The 15,716-nt window shown below is 41.0% G+C and overlaps 1 protein-coding gene across 1 annotated transcript in view; it reads left to right on the forward strand.

Moving 5' to 3' along the window:
- The window catches only part of tgfbr3 (transforming growth factor, beta receptor III), a 72,133-nt gene that overhangs the window by 40,868 nt on the left and 15,549 nt on the right, over positions 1 to 15,716 (forward strand). The window contains exons 5-12 of the mRNA XM_042417332.1: positions 3,814 to 3,997; positions 6,486 to 6,648; positions 7,089 to 7,236; positions 9,463 to 9,652; positions 9,933 to 10,219; positions 11,511 to 11,666; positions 13,241 to 13,390; positions 13,881 to 14,066. Coding sequence (XP_042273266.1) covers positions 3,814 to 3,997; positions 6,486 to 6,648; positions 7,089 to 7,236; positions 9,463 to 9,652; positions 9,933 to 10,219; positions 11,511 to 11,666; positions 13,241 to 13,390; positions 13,881 to 14,066 — 1,464 coding nt within the window. The remainder of the gene's footprint in view (positions 1 to 3,813; positions 3,998 to 6,485; positions 6,649 to 7,088; positions 7,237 to 9,462; positions 9,653 to 9,932; positions 10,220 to 11,510; positions 11,667 to 13,240; positions 13,391 to 13,880; positions 14,067 to 15,716) is intronic.

Below are 15,716 nucleotides of genomic sequence, written 5' to 3' on the forward strand. Positions count from 1 at the left end.
GCGCTTCAGGTGAAGATGAGGAGTTGCTGTGATGAGAGCGTGAAATAACTGAGTCAAGGAGGAACAGATTTTGGGACTTAATGTTTCAGAACAGAAACCCGCCGCCAGACCTCCCTCACTCTGTTTCCTGGGGCTAATTGGACTCTGAATCGGGCCTGCCAGTCCTTGTTTCCTGGTCCCTATACTCTGTGCTCCGTGGACACAGATGGGCAGCCTGGAAAGGCATCAGAGACGCTGAACACACTGTTACTGTTGGCCACTGGACCCTGCCGGCTTTTAAAATGCCAGAAACCAGACTTTTGTTGTAAAACACGTCCTCCCCAGTACTCTTTGTCAATCAGCAGCAGGCAGGAATCATCATGGGTCTAAATTGACATGAAATATGAACATTGAAATCAGGCCAAATTTTGTTTTACCAAGGGACACAGGGATTCAAAGTGAGACACATGTGCAGTTTGGCTGTGTTGACTCTGTGGCCAAATGTATATATTTCCTTTCGGGGGGTTAGGGGAGGAGGGCTGTGCTGCATCTCTGCTTGAAAGGCTTGATCCGGAGCAAATGTTTTATGACTCTTGATGGAACAACACTGTAAAGTTTTGCTGTTGGCTCACATTGCCTATTGTTTGTTTGCCAAGTTGTGCCTTTTTCACTCCTGTATTTCTTTCATTAGTTGAAGGCTTGTGTATGAGTTCCATCGCTCTCACACACATGAGCGCTCTCCTCAGTGTAATTGTTGATGGAAACCATGGGTAGCCACTATTGGTTTTTATTTGGAGACAGGCATGGCAGAGGAACGCTCCAGAGTGGCGCTGAAACATATGGTATTGTTTTCTCCGCAACATAGCTTGCCAGTTCACAAGAACACACACACATCTGTAGCAAGCGGCATGATTAACTCCCATATCTCATCAAAAGAGAGAAGATCAAATCAGCCACAAAAGCATTTATCACATTAATATCACCAGAGAGTTACAGCATGCTCATAATATCTATCAACCCTTTTTGCACTTTCCATCAACCTCTGCCGTTTGCAACACCTCTTAATTTCCAAACAGCCCCAGATTTCCCATGCTCAGGGTGTTGCTCAGTGAGAGCTGAGTGGAGGATTACAGCTTGATGATAATTGATCTCAAACATTTGGCATTTTTTTCCCCTTTTTACTGCACATATGGCTTGAATATGTTGATGCTTATAGGGAGAAAGGACAGGAAACATACTTTTAAATGTTTTTGGTCCATGTAGGGTTCTCAGTAGTGGCAGATGTGTGTTTATCACAACAGATAATGAAGAAAAGTTTATTTTTCAATTTAAAGGACAGTGCATTAGTATTATAAAGAGATATACTACTGAACTGACACTTTATGTTACTGAAGTCAACATTTGAGTTGTTGAAGTAACATGCCCGCCTGCAAATACCATTACGGACATGAGTACATGAGTTTCTAGCATTACAAACATGAAAGCAGGACTTTCAGTCCCTATGGTATGTCGCTCTTCTCTACATTCTTCGTTTGCTCTCAACTGCCAAGTCTGTGGAAATTCCTCTGTAAGTCGAGGTAATATCCAGTTTTCCTGTATTTAAAGTTCAGAACACATTACAGGGTCTTTACAGCTAACAACATCTACATTCAAAACAGTTTTTGGCAGTAATACCAATAGATTGCTTACTAAGAGATGGGCTCTGTTTTCATATTGTGAGCTTATGCTTTACTTGGCAAAGGACTTCTGCTTACAGCTCAGAAGAGCTCTAGATAGACATGAGACCTTTGCTGCAAGCACTGGTTGGTCACATGAATCCAACACAAAGATCTTTAAGGTCTTTAGCAGTTTCCTGACAAGAGAATAAACCAAACGGATTTACTGAAGCACACTATGCTTTAAATAAATCTGACTTTTATAATTGTAATGGTTTTCTTTGAATTTGTAAGACCTTTATGCTTTATTTGAGTATATTAGCAACAATCATAACACTATTTGAGTATTGAATGACAGCTCATGCAATTAGTATGCAATATAGTACAGTATATTTACATATATTTAAATATCCCGTTTAAACCTGTGACTGAAATTGCTCTTTGCTCTCCAGCATTTTAAGTCCTTTTGCTCTTTAAACTGGGCATGCGAGAGAGAGAGATACAGATAGAGCGAGAGCGAGAGAGAGAGAGTTTGTTAAAGCCCAGAGTGGGTACCGCACTTCCCCGTTTCAAATTCCTGAGGTTTTCAGAGCTCTGGAGGGCCTGGAGCTAATTTGGCTTTCAGGCTTTCCCCTCTAATTCTTTGCGACTAATTACAGTCGTATTCCCACAATTAAACTGATAAACTCTGCTGAGCTTGGCGAGGTTAGCAAAGAAACCCCAGCCCCCCTCACTGGCTCAGGGCGCCACCTCTCTCCTCTTCCCCATCTTTCTGTCCGTTCCCTCTTGCCGTAGCAAACACACTAAAAATGAAATCAACCTGAATTCTTCGACAGAGTCTGTCTCCTAGGCCCCAGTATTTACTGCCTCTGGTGACAATGCCAGGAACATCAACAGGAGCGTCCAGAGGTCAGACAAATGTTGCACATGAGGGGATTTGAATAGTTATGTCGGAAAAACCTAAAGACCCCAAAGGGATATTACTCTACTATCATTAAAGCAAGATTGCAATTTAGGGACAACTTCATTCAAAAGCAGTCATATGTTTTCCTCTTGGATTCGAACGGATTTGTCGATTTAATGTTTTAATTGGCGCGGTCTCAGCTGAATGCTCGTGCATACAGAGAGGATACCTTTTGGAGTAAGAAAAACAAGCTTGGAAATAAAATGAGGTAGGCTGTCTAGACCTTTTGCTTGGACTCATTTGGTTGTTCAGTAGGTTTTTCAGCACATGTGAATGTTTATCTCTCTGAAATGAAGCATATGGGCTGAGCTCCATTAAGTGCCAAAGGGGTGGTCCTTTCTAAATATGGCCACGCCAGTTCCCCTGTCAAATCATTTTTTCTTCACCTTCCATATTTTTTAGTACTTCTCCCTCATCTTTGTGACTGTTTACGTTTCACAGCTGGATGCAGTACAACAACCACCCCTTTTATCAGTGTAGTATTCAGTGATCCTAAAGGGTGCAGAAACGGCAATATAATAAGTTATTGTTCCCTGAAAATATCTGGATATATTCAAAAGGTGCTTTTATACAGTAGTTTAACCCCTGAGTACTAGTGTGCACCTTGACCATTTGTATGTGAGTGCTTTACCTGTTATGAATGTGTGTTCCTACCTACTCGCCCTCCTACCTGACTGTTTGTCTGTCTTTCTTTGTCAAATTTTCATGTCTTCTCTGTTACTCCTTGTGGCCATCTTGAAGCAGACCTACACATTTGTGATGACGCACTATAACGCAGTACACTGTGTAAACAGTGGAAACCAGACACCTTATTGTGTAGAGGAACATGTGTAAAAATACGCAGAGCATATTTGTAGAAGCTTTGAAATAACGGTTGGGATGGAGTGTGAAGGATGGGTTTCACCAATGTTTATAGAGAGGGTTTAATTTTGGAAAGGCTGAGCTCTTTTTTTCAGTTTGCCTCTAGGTTCTTCATTTTACAATCTTACATCTCTTGTGTAAAATAAAGTTGACTTTTATGTGCATATCACTCTCAGCTAAGAGGTTGCTGTTGGCTGAGTCTTGAATGATTTCGTTTTATATGAAGACAGTCTACTTTTTCACTTTTTCGCTTTTTGCTGAATGTCAATAAAATTGTATAGACTGACGACATTATGCACATTATCACAGAAGCTCTTTTGTCCTCTAACACTCCTGCGTTTTCTCCTCCTCAAGGTATCTGAAGGCTCAGAGGTCCACTTTCAGCAGGGAAACTTCTCCCTCTCCTGCCAGATCCAAAAGGAGATCCTTCCCCATGGCAATGAGCACCTCCTCAACTGGGCCCAGAGGAAGTACAGGGCAGTCACCTCTTTCTCTGAGCTCAGGATGACTCAAGACATCTACATCAAAGTTGGAGAAGGTGTGTACTAGATTCCCAAAATTCCCAAACATAGCTCTAGGCCTTAAGGCACGCCTCCCCAGTCCCCTTCAGCTCTCAGAACTTTACTTAGCTTTGTGTTTGAGCCCTGGCTACAGATTTACATGTACTACTCTGGTTAAAGAATTTCCTTCCCTCAACAGACATTAACTTTTCCGAACTCTTAAACAGGCTACTCGTGGTAATTCTGAGTTGTGGCTGCTTACAGCCTAAAAAATGATGACCCCAGACGAAAAAAGAGAGTTCACAGAATGTATAAACAAATACTTTCTTCCCTTAACGCTCATGTTCTTTTTATCAGAGCTGAAACAAAATGGATTAATAAATTACTAGATCAACAGAAAAATGAACTGCAACTATTTTCATAATTGATTAGTCATTTAACAAATTTTTCAAGCACAGTTGCCAGAAATGACCTAGCTCCAGCTTCTCTGATGTGAGGATTTGTTGCTTTTCTTATGTGATAGTAAACTGAATATCTTTTGGTTTTGAACTGTTGGTCAGACAAACAAGCAATATGAGGCCAGAAACAAAAGTTATGTTTGTCCTTGAGGTCTAACAAAGACGTTGACCTCTTGCTCTGACCTCTCTGTGGTGGAGGAGAAACTAAAAGCCGTATTTCTTCTTTGAGGGATCAACATAGCGCCACAGAACCCCCTGACCAGAAACATAAACACATCTCCATCAAAATGTTGCTCATCAAACATTTACAAGACCAAAAGTTTTTCAGAATGTTTTAAATCATGCAATGTTCATATCCATGATTGCTAACTTGTAAGCCTCTTCACTCCCTTTGTGTGTTACCACCACCGACGGTCAGTCAACAGAACAGTGTGACAACAGCAACAGGAATGTGTATCGTGTCACCAGCTTGCTTGTGCTGCTAGTGGTGAAAAAAAGACATCAGAGTCATTGTTTGAACTGTCAGGCCTGAGACTATCACTACTGTGTTTATATCTGTTTGTATATGTGTAGTTATGTGCAAGAGGAAGACAAATAGAGATGTTGAAAGATATAGAAACTAAAACATGAAGCTAGAAGCTAGACTTTGGAAAGTGTGAATTTATTTTTTATCAGATGGGCAGATAGTCACTGGCAATATGTCATTCAAATCCTTGGAAATGCCTGTCATTAGTCTCCTTGACAAAGTGGTGTTATGCCCACAGTTTTCACAGATAATAAGTCTACAATAAAACAACAAAAAATAAGTGTTAAAAATCTGGCTGAGGGCATGTACAGATTGACCAAATGTTAGTGGAAACAAATCTGTGATAAATAAGCAGGAGGTAGGCTATCATTCTCTAATTTATGCTATAAGGAAGGTTTATGGAGGAGTGTGTGTGAAGTGAAGAAGCACTGGGGAATTCTCGAGGGAGGCTATGATTGATCTTCACACATGTTTGAGCCGTGAACCTTCAATTCTTCATTTTCTGTTGGCCGGTCTATACAGTGAACAGACAGCACGTTCAGCTTCACAGTGCATCAGCTCTCAGACAGGACGTCTTGTTTTTAATGAGCATCTTTCACTGCATGGAAATAAAACAAAGTCTGGAGAGAAGTAATGGCTCCACTACTGCTGGTGATAAGTTCTCTCTCTATTTACTGCGGAGAACAGAGTGGTTGCACAACCTTCAAGCGTTTGTGTCATTAGGGGTTGTGGTTTGGCAAAAGCCCAGAGTGCCATGATGTATACTTAGAGCAAGGAGCTGTAGATTTCCAGTCCTTCACATCTTTAGCAGTGTTTCATGAAGGCAGACAGATTCTCACTTTGCTTCCTAACCAGGCCCGTGCTCAAGGTCTCATCTCAGCTTTTTAAAGTGCCACAAGGGTTCCAGAGAGGAAGGTGCCAACCTTCAGTTTACACTTTGTCCAAAGCTCTGTTTGCCAAATAAGGAAGCATCTGTCTCGTGTTTTCTCCAAGTGCTGAGAAGGGGACTAACTTTTCATGTTCTGTGAAGGTGCTTTCTTAGCAGTTAACGAATATTTGAACAGTTGTGATAGCGGAGGAAAAACACTAGAACTTTTGAATGAATGTGTTTATGAATATTATTGTCCTGTTCTTGTGGAGGAATTTCAGTTTTAGCTTTCCCACGTAAAACGAGAAGAGAAATTTCCCTGTTGATAGGAAGACAGGTCATGCCAGCCAGAGCACACCCAATCTCATCCAACACAGGGCTTGGCTTAGTTAAATTTGGATGGAAGACAATGGGAATACCAGCTGCAGGGTTGATTAGTAAAGTGAGAAGTGAGTGCTCTTCAGCTGGAACGGCAGGGTCAAAGCAAACATCCAACTTACTGAAGTATCTGTGAGCAGGACATTGAATTCCTGCCAGTAGTTGTTCTGTAGCTGCCCTCTCGTTCTGACCTCTCTGTGGTGGAGGAGCAACAAAAAGCCGTATTTCTCCTTTGGGGGATCAAAATAGCACCACAGAACCCCCAACCAGTAACATAAACACATCTCCACTTTCAGATCCAGTGTTTTCTGACACCTGCAAGATTGATACCAAGTTCCTGTCTCTGAACTACCTGGGGGGCTACGTGGAGTCACAGGCATCAAAGGGCTGTGTCCTGTCTGGACCTGACAAAGACAGAGAAGTCCACATAATTGAGCTTCAAGCCCCGAACTCCAGCAGGTAAGCAACCAAAGCAGCCAAAGCAAAGAATACATGTTGTCATAGTTTATTTTTGAGGTCAAGATGCTCTCACTAATCTCTGTGGGGTTTGTTTTGGACGGTACATTTACTGGTGTTCTTGTGAGAAAGATATTTCAAAACTGCGTCTCAAAGTCCAGGTTGCCAGATAATCTCCTCACTCCCCCAGTGGAGTGATTATTCTGTACAAATCTGGGAATGTAGTGATAGCTGTGCTGTATCTCACCAGAGCGCTATCTGGTCAGTAGTGCACATGTCTACCTTTTTTCTGGGTATGCATCCAGCTTTTTAATTAGTTTGCCAGACACAGAAGGCACGATAACAGTAAGGAGAACCTAACCATCCAGAATTCTTTTCTCTCTCTCGCTCTCTCTCTCTCTCTCTCTCTCTCTCTCTCTCTCTCTCTCTCTCTCTTTCTGCAGTGCATTCCAGGTAGATGTCATAGTAGATCTACGGCCTATGGAGGATGATGCCCCACTGCATCGGGATGTCGTCTTGCTGCTCAAGTGCGCAAAGTCTGTCAACTGGGTTATCAAGGCCCACGGTGTGATTGGCAGACTGGATGTAGTGGTAAGTTGGCAGCATGACAGCAGTCAAAAACTTCCCATCCAGAAATATCCTTTTTTTTTACCTTTACAGACTTCACCACTGAGATTTTATATAGTCTTATCACACATCACAGTGGCATACAAGTCATGTCACAGACAGAGATGTAATCACTTTGCACCAGTGACCAAAGAATTTGTCAAACTGGGACGTGTGTTGAATTGGCGCCAGGTCCACACTGCAGGAAAGGGTGGGGATAACAGGTTAGGAGGAAACTGTGAAATTTCATCGCAGCGGCTTTGGGGATTGTCATCACATTCAGTGAGCCAGAGGCAAGAGTGGTTGGGGCATCACATATTTTCAGAGCCAAGGCTACTGCAGAGCTTTAGCTGCACATAGAGCCCAAGTTGCCTCCCATCAGTCATAATATGACTTATGAGCAGCGCTTGCTTCAGGCACTTACATAAGCTGTGAGCTGTTAGGACCTCCTAGCCACACACAAAAGACAAACGTTAGCTAATTACTGCAATATATCATAGTGCCCTTTACTTACAAATGTGGTTTCATACATGTCAGCACTGGGCATGAGTATACAGTTTTGATATTAAATCTTCATTAGTATTACTCACATCTCGTAGGACCCTTAGGAACTGTAAGAAAATGACACCTATGTACACTTTGGGAGAATAGTGTAACTGTAGAGCATGTCAATGGGAAACTGGCTTCTGTCCAGCCACCATACTTGCTCTATGGTTGGAATTTTAAACCCTGTCTCTGGAGCAAAAAAATAAGTGCAATAAAACTGAAAGAAACTCACCAATATTATGAGGTTCCCAAAATCATTTAATTTCTGCTGATTCTGGTGACATATAGTAGTCACAGTGTGGCTGATCCTTGATGCCCATTTGTTGTGCACCTCTCTGTTCTGTTGGTCCTGTACTGGTTCAGTGGAGGCAAGGGACTCTGGGTTTCCTCAGTGTGTAATGCTGATACTCCTACAGGGCTGCTGCAGCCATGACACTGCACTTTTGCCAGGCGCGGTGTGTTTGTACAGCTGCCCCGTCACTTCTGTACTATAAGTCAGTCAGGTTGTATGAGTGTAATGCAGGTCAACGCCTGTGAAACTTACAGAACAGCACAAATGGATGGTAATGCCTTTGGTGAAGATATACCCAACAGATTTATGTTTTCATATCCACTTACCACTTTCTACAACACACAGCAGTTTGGATTTGGAATTTAGATTTTTTTTTCTATGCATAAACAGTTATTGCACTTTATACAGTAGGGCAGTTTCATAACTGCTACTTATGTTCACAGTAGGGCACATAAGTAACAGTTGCTTCTATCAATTTTCAATATTGCTGCAATTGATTATTTTTTTAATTAATTGTTTAGCTTATTAAATGGCACAAAGTTGCAACAAAGATGAGGTCTTCAGATATCTTTTTTTTCCCCCAACCAATAGTCCAACACCCAAAGATTTTGAATTGACAATGATCTTAAACTGAGAAAAGCAAAAATTCTAACAATTAAGATTTGAAATGAGTGATTAGCATTTTTAGTCATTCTAGCAGCATAGATCCATGGATAGCAATGTTGGTCTGTTGGTCAGACTGTTCACCACGTTGGTCTTGAAAACAATTGGATGGATTGTTTCGTTGTTTCATTAATTCAGAGGTTTTCCAACATTTAATACATAGACAGCACATGTTGACAAGATATTGTTTTCATTATCCCAAAACGCTGACATTGTGATTTTCAGTGAGTGGTACACAGGATGCGGTGCTTGTGCAACAAGTGTTGGGAGTGGGTCAACTATGCGATATGATAGCCTCATAAAATTGAACCCTCGCGTCTGTCAGAAAGTGGGTTCTCCTCAGTGTTGCTCAAGAGACTTGGATGTGTGGGAAATGGCTGTGAGAAAGAATCACTCCCTCACACAGGGAGGGTTGCAGGGCAAGACACAAATTTTAGGAGCAATCTAACATGTTTGGTATGGTTTCTCAGAATTGATCAAGCTGTGACACGCCCATTACCTCACACTCATTCACATGATTCACACTTGACACAGAAAAAATGCAGGACTGTACTTGTTCTATCTGTGATAATGCCTATACAGTAAGTCATGTCTTTTGTTTCTGATGATCTTAATGGAGCTGACTTAAATTTATGGTCTTTTAGAAATGACAATTTGTGAGTTTTGATACAGTAAGAAAAAAATAAATGAAACTTCTTTCTTTTCCACAGGCCTCTGACACCGTGAGTGTTAGTTCAAATACGGAAAAACTGATGCAAGTGTCAAAATCCCCCAAGCAGCACTTGCCATCAGGGTCACAAGCCTTGATCAAGTGGGCAGAGGAGCACAGCTATAGTCCAGTCACGTCTTACACCAGCACTCCTGTGGCTAACCACTTCAATATCCGGCTCAGAGAGCCAGGTAATCTGAAAAAACATCCTCTGAATACTCCACTCAGTATAAGTTCAGATGTCGCAGAAAAAGAAACAGTGTGTTACAGTAAGTTAAATAACAGCTAAAATACAATATGCAAGACATACATTTTAGCAGCTGCTACAATTTTGTTCATGTCTAGTATTGCACTGTTCTTATGAAGAAACTAGCGTGATATTGTGAAATGGTTTTATAGTTGTAGTCATGTATAATTTCCATGACTGTAAAATCAGCCTCATGAGGCTCTGACTGACTGTGTGACTTCCAGATGTGGTGGATCCTCTGGACAGCATGTTTCCCCCAGAGCTCTCCATCCTGCGTGACTCAAGTCCTCATCCAGGAGCAGGAACTGCTTCACGGCGCTCCAGTCTGCCCTTTCCCTTCCCTCCACCTGTTTCTCAGGGCCTGCCCCACCTGCCGCTGCCCTCCCTCCTTGATGACCGTCCCTGGGAGAACGGAGAGCCAGAGGAGCACCAGGGCGTTCTGAGCGTCGGCCTCAGTGTGCAGTGCGAAGAAACAAAGATGGTGGTCAGCATCGACAAAGAGAGCCTGCAAGTGAGTGGAGCGCATGATTTCATCTATCATGGATCCTGCTTGGAGGACATACAGAGCTACAACTAATGATTATTCTAGTTTATCTAAATATGTCTCTATCACAAAACAACACATATAATACACTTAACACATGTCTAAATATACACAACATAAGAAATGTGGAAAACCAAAACAAAAAATACCTGGGAATGGGACCCTTTACTGTACATGTGAGTTATATTTTAACTAATATAACTAGCTAATAACAATATAATAATAATAATAGCTAACTAATAAATAGCATGTAACACAAACAAGATAAATAAAATTGATCATCTATCAAATATTCCGAAAGTATTCACTTAATGATATAAAACTATGAGGAGCAGGCAAATTTGAGCATATGTGAAGTCTAATTATAGGTACTTTATTAGTAACTATTAATTATTAAATTGAATTAAATAAATCAATTTTCTGTCAGTCAGCTAATTGATCAATCAATTGTTTAAGCACAGAAACAAACAGTTGAAGCATGTTCTCCACTGCAACAAATTCAATGTCCATTTCATCTAGTACGGTAAAAGTCTGAAAATCGTTCTTGGTCTGATCAATCAGACTGACTTTGGGGTATTTTGTTTTTACATCTCTGCTCATGCAACACAGACTTGATGTGACAAACTATGACAAAAAGAACAGAAAACAACAAACAAGGAGGACACCCATAGACAATACCAGTGTCTGGACCAATTAGGGGACTGAAGGATGTTTTCTGCACCGCAATTAGAAAATTGCAACATAGACCTCCCTGTTGCTATGTTGTTGTTATCTGAAAAGCATCCAACATATGCATGCATCAGCATGATGGTCAATGTAATAATTGCAAATTAATAAACAGTTTAAAATCACAAATCTAAATCTAATGGATTAATATTTTGGCTGCCAGCCTTAGTGATATATAGCTATAAATAAAGATAAATTGGTTCCAGGAAGTTTCAGGTATACTAAAGTTAAATAAAAAGATTCATTCACTTTTATACATGGGCTGACATTGAAGCAAATAGGACAGTTCCCAACATTTGGCGTCTGTCCACGGTGACAACGCAGTCAGCCCACATCACAGAAAGGAAACTGGCATAGACTGTAATTAGGAGAAGCTGGGGTTGGAGTTGGACCACCTTGTGGGATTTGTTTATTCCTGGGAACTCAAAATCTCACACAACCACTTTTTTTGCTGTTTTTTACAATTCTGAAAATGAGTTAATAAGTTTTTTTGATCTGTATCCAATCCTGCCATTTTTTGATGTTTTCTAAGGCGAACGGATTTGCTCATGCCAACCTCACACTCCAAGACCCAGAATGCAAAGCAACAGTCAATGCCACCCACTACACGCTGGAAACTCCTCTGACTGGTTGTCAAACCACCGTATATCCCATGCAGGGTAGCTCAATGGCCCTTTACATCAACTCTGTAAGTATAATACCTGTTATTACAATTTAGTTTAAAATAGGTTGTGGCAATATAGCTGCTTAACATGAACCATGAAAAGTGGCCACACTGAACATTAGAGTTCTAGTTTATAATGTAAATATAAAGCAAGTGTTTTTAAAAAGTGAATTTAAAATACATTTTTGCTAAGAAATCTCTACATATATATAAATATATATATTTATGCTTGGTGTTGGTGTTTTGACATGTGAATTTATTTGGTTAAAATTGTTAATTACCAAAAAGAAGAAATTTAAGTTTTATTTATTTGATGGCACCTTTAAATTTTGTCCTTGAGTGGAATTTTTGGTTCCAACTGACAATGTCAGTACTGATAATTTGATTGGTCCGATATCTGTGTGGGCGGGTACTAAAGATAGCTTCTTACATCACCTCAGTTCCAATGGTGCAGGCAGTTAACCAGCTTTGGCACAGATATTGTTGCGTAGTCTGTGTTTGTTGAAAAAGGGGGAAAAAACATCATCAGCGTTGGTAGGTTACACAGGAGTATGAGTCAGTAAGGCACCATGAAAGGCATGTTTCTTAGCAATGCCGACTCTCAAATGTCATTCAACCGCTGCTATGGGAAATGCCCATAGAGAGAGTTCACACCTGCTGTTTTCACAAATATGTCCACAAACAGATTAATCCTCCTCTGAAAAACGAAAAAATATTTGCAGTTTATATTTCCTTACACAAAAAGTGAGAATTTAAATTTCAGTTTGACTTTTAAGAACTTTTTCATGTTATGGTGAACTCTTGAGTGGGTTTATGGGCTTCAACGTTTACATCTGACATCCCCAGTTATCTTCATTATTGTGGAATGCATTCAGTGTGTCTGTTCTAACAAGCAAGGATGAATCACTTCCGCCCCAGCCTTTTGAAATCTTTTGTGAGAGAAATTTAGAACAACACATTTTCTGTCCAATGCAGACTGAAAACCTGGGCGCATGTCCAAGGTCATCTTTTGTGTTAGCACTTGGATGCAAAGAAAACCTCTGACCTCTGGTTAAAAGAGATTCATTGTCATTGTCTAGGTCCCTACACATCAAAGATCATCTGTTTTCTCTGTTATTTCTTCTGTCCTGTGATATGTTGTTTTAGTTCAGCAGTGGCACCAATGGCAGGTCATCTAACATGCTGTGCAGACAGGAGTGCAACAGTGTCAGTGTCATTGAGATTGTCCTCTCACCTCAATAAATCAAACATTTCTTAAAGCAACATGTACTTGTCTCGGAGCCCTGACATGCCTCTTCTCTATTGAGAAATTAGAAATGTGTTTTATGTGTTTGTCCAGGGTAAGTCCCACTGCTAAAGCCACAGGACATTCCCACATTTTAAATCCAACTCATTGGTTGCAGAATGTTTTGGCGACCCCTCTCTGAGATCCTAATCTCTGTGTCTTTGGCTTATTGAACACCCTGAATGAAGCAACACTACTCGCAACTGGAGCTGTTGAAAAGAAAAGTCTGGAAATTATTTTTGTGAAAGTTATTCCTTCACGTACTGTGGCTTAGTGGAGTTTTTTGAGTAATGGATTCCTTTGTGGATTACAGGTCTTGATAAGTCATGCTGAGACTAAGGATGGGAGTGGTGGACCCCTGGAGTATGAGGATCTGGAATCTGGAGACGTGTTGTTCCCAAGGGACACAGTGGAGTTAGAGAGGACATTTACGGAGCCCATAGAGCACCAGTCCGTCATAGTGGTAAGACAGTTGACTCATTGTATCACTGTATTTCTGTCATTGTGAGAACAGCACTTCAATTCAAGGGGAAACTTGACAAATCAAGACCACCGATCATCTACATCTCTATGTTAATGTTAATCATGCAGAGCCGAAAGACACTCCATTTCCCAGAGTCCCTTGGTGCTAGTAAAGACTCATCTGGTTCCTGCAATCTCTCCGTCTTTCCATGATGTCTGTTTTGTGAACTTGACTTGACATTTTCCATTTTGAAGTTTCTCCATCTTCATCCCTCTGCTGACTTATTTTCCTTTGTCTCATCCATTCCTTGTCTTCCACTTATTGTTCTTGCTTATACAGTATCTTTGATGTTTTTTCCCTATTTTTTGGTCTATCTTAATGTGGTCAAACACTGACACACAGTCATGCAGGGTGAGGGTGCTTGTGTGGTGGAATCTGATGTCAGATCCCTGCTGATATTTGTCTTGGCTTTGTCTTATTCTCCTCCCAGTTCAATTGCACGTACCGAAAGAGTCAGGAAACCCACGATACACTTCCCAGGATTGTACCGGGACCAGCGAAGCAACCGGTCAACAACATGACCTATAACATGGAGCTGTACAACACATTGCCGATCAACAACCCCTCACGCCAGGCCTTCCACACCGTCGCACAAAATCAGCAAGTCTTTGTGGAGGTATGCTTTGCATCTCTAATACATTACGTGTCATGTGTGTTTTACAGATTAATGCAGCATTGTCTTATACAACTTGTGTTTATGTCTCCAAATTAAAAACCTTCATAACAGCAGAGAAAACTATGCTGTGTGTACTCTGTCTGGGAGTTTAGCTCTTGCTGCTTTGATCTCTTAGTGTGGCATCCACGAGGTCAATTTGTATTTTGTCTAGTTGGGGCTAAAAAGCTAACACTCACTTTCACCCCTCACATTCATTCATCTCTCTCTCTACGTGTCCCTGTCTGTCTAGCTGGCTCAAAATACTCGTTTTGCAACACTAATTATAGAGATCATGTAAGAGATGGCAAAGACTCATACCATGAGGTCCTTTGAAGAGGTGATTTATGATGATATCAGCGGGAGATGCTCCGCTGACAGTGTGGACGCGGAACTAGCAGGTTACAAAGAGTTGTCTGTGTGTGAGGCTTCGGCGTAACCTTCTCTTCAGAGCTCACACTGTGCTGCGACCTGACCTGAGGCAATGGCCAAAAGGTGCACAAGTGCACTTTGATGCTCATAAAGGGACTTTGTTCAAAAACTTCCCCCCTCACTAACTGTGCACATTTGAGATTTTGTTGTAAATGCACTATATGTTTATACAAACTCGAGTTCTTTTATACTCTATAAGTCATAATCTGCATAATTTACTGTCTCTTTAAAATACTGTTTTTTATATGTCTGTCTGTTTTTCACTCTGGCAAAGACCTTTCTAATGAGGATACCATCATTACAAAACATTGGCATTGATGGTCAAAAGGGAGACAGAGCAGAAATAATAACTCAGGGGACTGTCTTGTGGTTGGAAGGATATTACTACCATCCTAACAGAGACTGAAATACTACTTGAAGACATTTGCTTGAATTTCTGTCTTGTGTCAATATCAAAGTGGTGGTCCTCACTGTGGTTTCCAGACACTCACAATGACAGCTAGATTGTGACAGATGGTTAGGTGAGCAGGGATGAAATAGATTTGTCCTTTAGCTGAAGACTGAATTGATCCAGGTGTTTCTCTTGAAGAGAGTTATCATTTTATTTTTTATTTTTATTTATTCCCGTTTTAACTCACCTGCCCAACTCAAAATTTGCAGTATACACAGACTTAGGCTTTCTTTTTGGCCACTTTTGGGAAGTGGAACAAGTTGTAAACACAACATCTGACATGTCATCATCCTCATAAAGTTGATATGACTAACATGTTGCCTGTTTACACATCCAGCCCACAGAGCAACATACACACAGAGCAGCATTCAGAGTTGTGTTTCTGGCCAACTGATACATTTAAAGGTGTGTAGGATTTAGTGGCATCTAGCGGTGAGGTTGCAGATTGCAATACCCCCCACCTTCCTCCTTCCAAGCATGTTGGAGAACCTACAGTGGCCGTGAAAATGTTTGGTTTGTCTGTTCTGGGCTACAGTAGTAAACATGGCGGCACAACATGGCGGCCTCCATGGAAGGGGACCCGCTCCCTATGTAGATATAAAGGGCTCATTCTAAGATAACGAAAACACAACGATTTTTATTTTCAGGTGATTATACTCTAATTGAAACATACTGATGAATATTATATTCCATTTCTGCCAAGTCTGTTCCGCTAGATGCCACTAAATCTT

This window comes from Thunnus maccoyii, chromosome 7 (genome assembly GCF_910596095.1).
Source record: "Thunnus maccoyii chromosome 7, fThuMac1.1, whole genome shotgun sequence".
In the NCBI taxonomy this organism is placed as follows: domain Eukaryota; kingdom Metazoa; phylum Chordata; class Actinopteri; order Scombriformes; family Scombridae; genus Thunnus; species Thunnus maccoyii.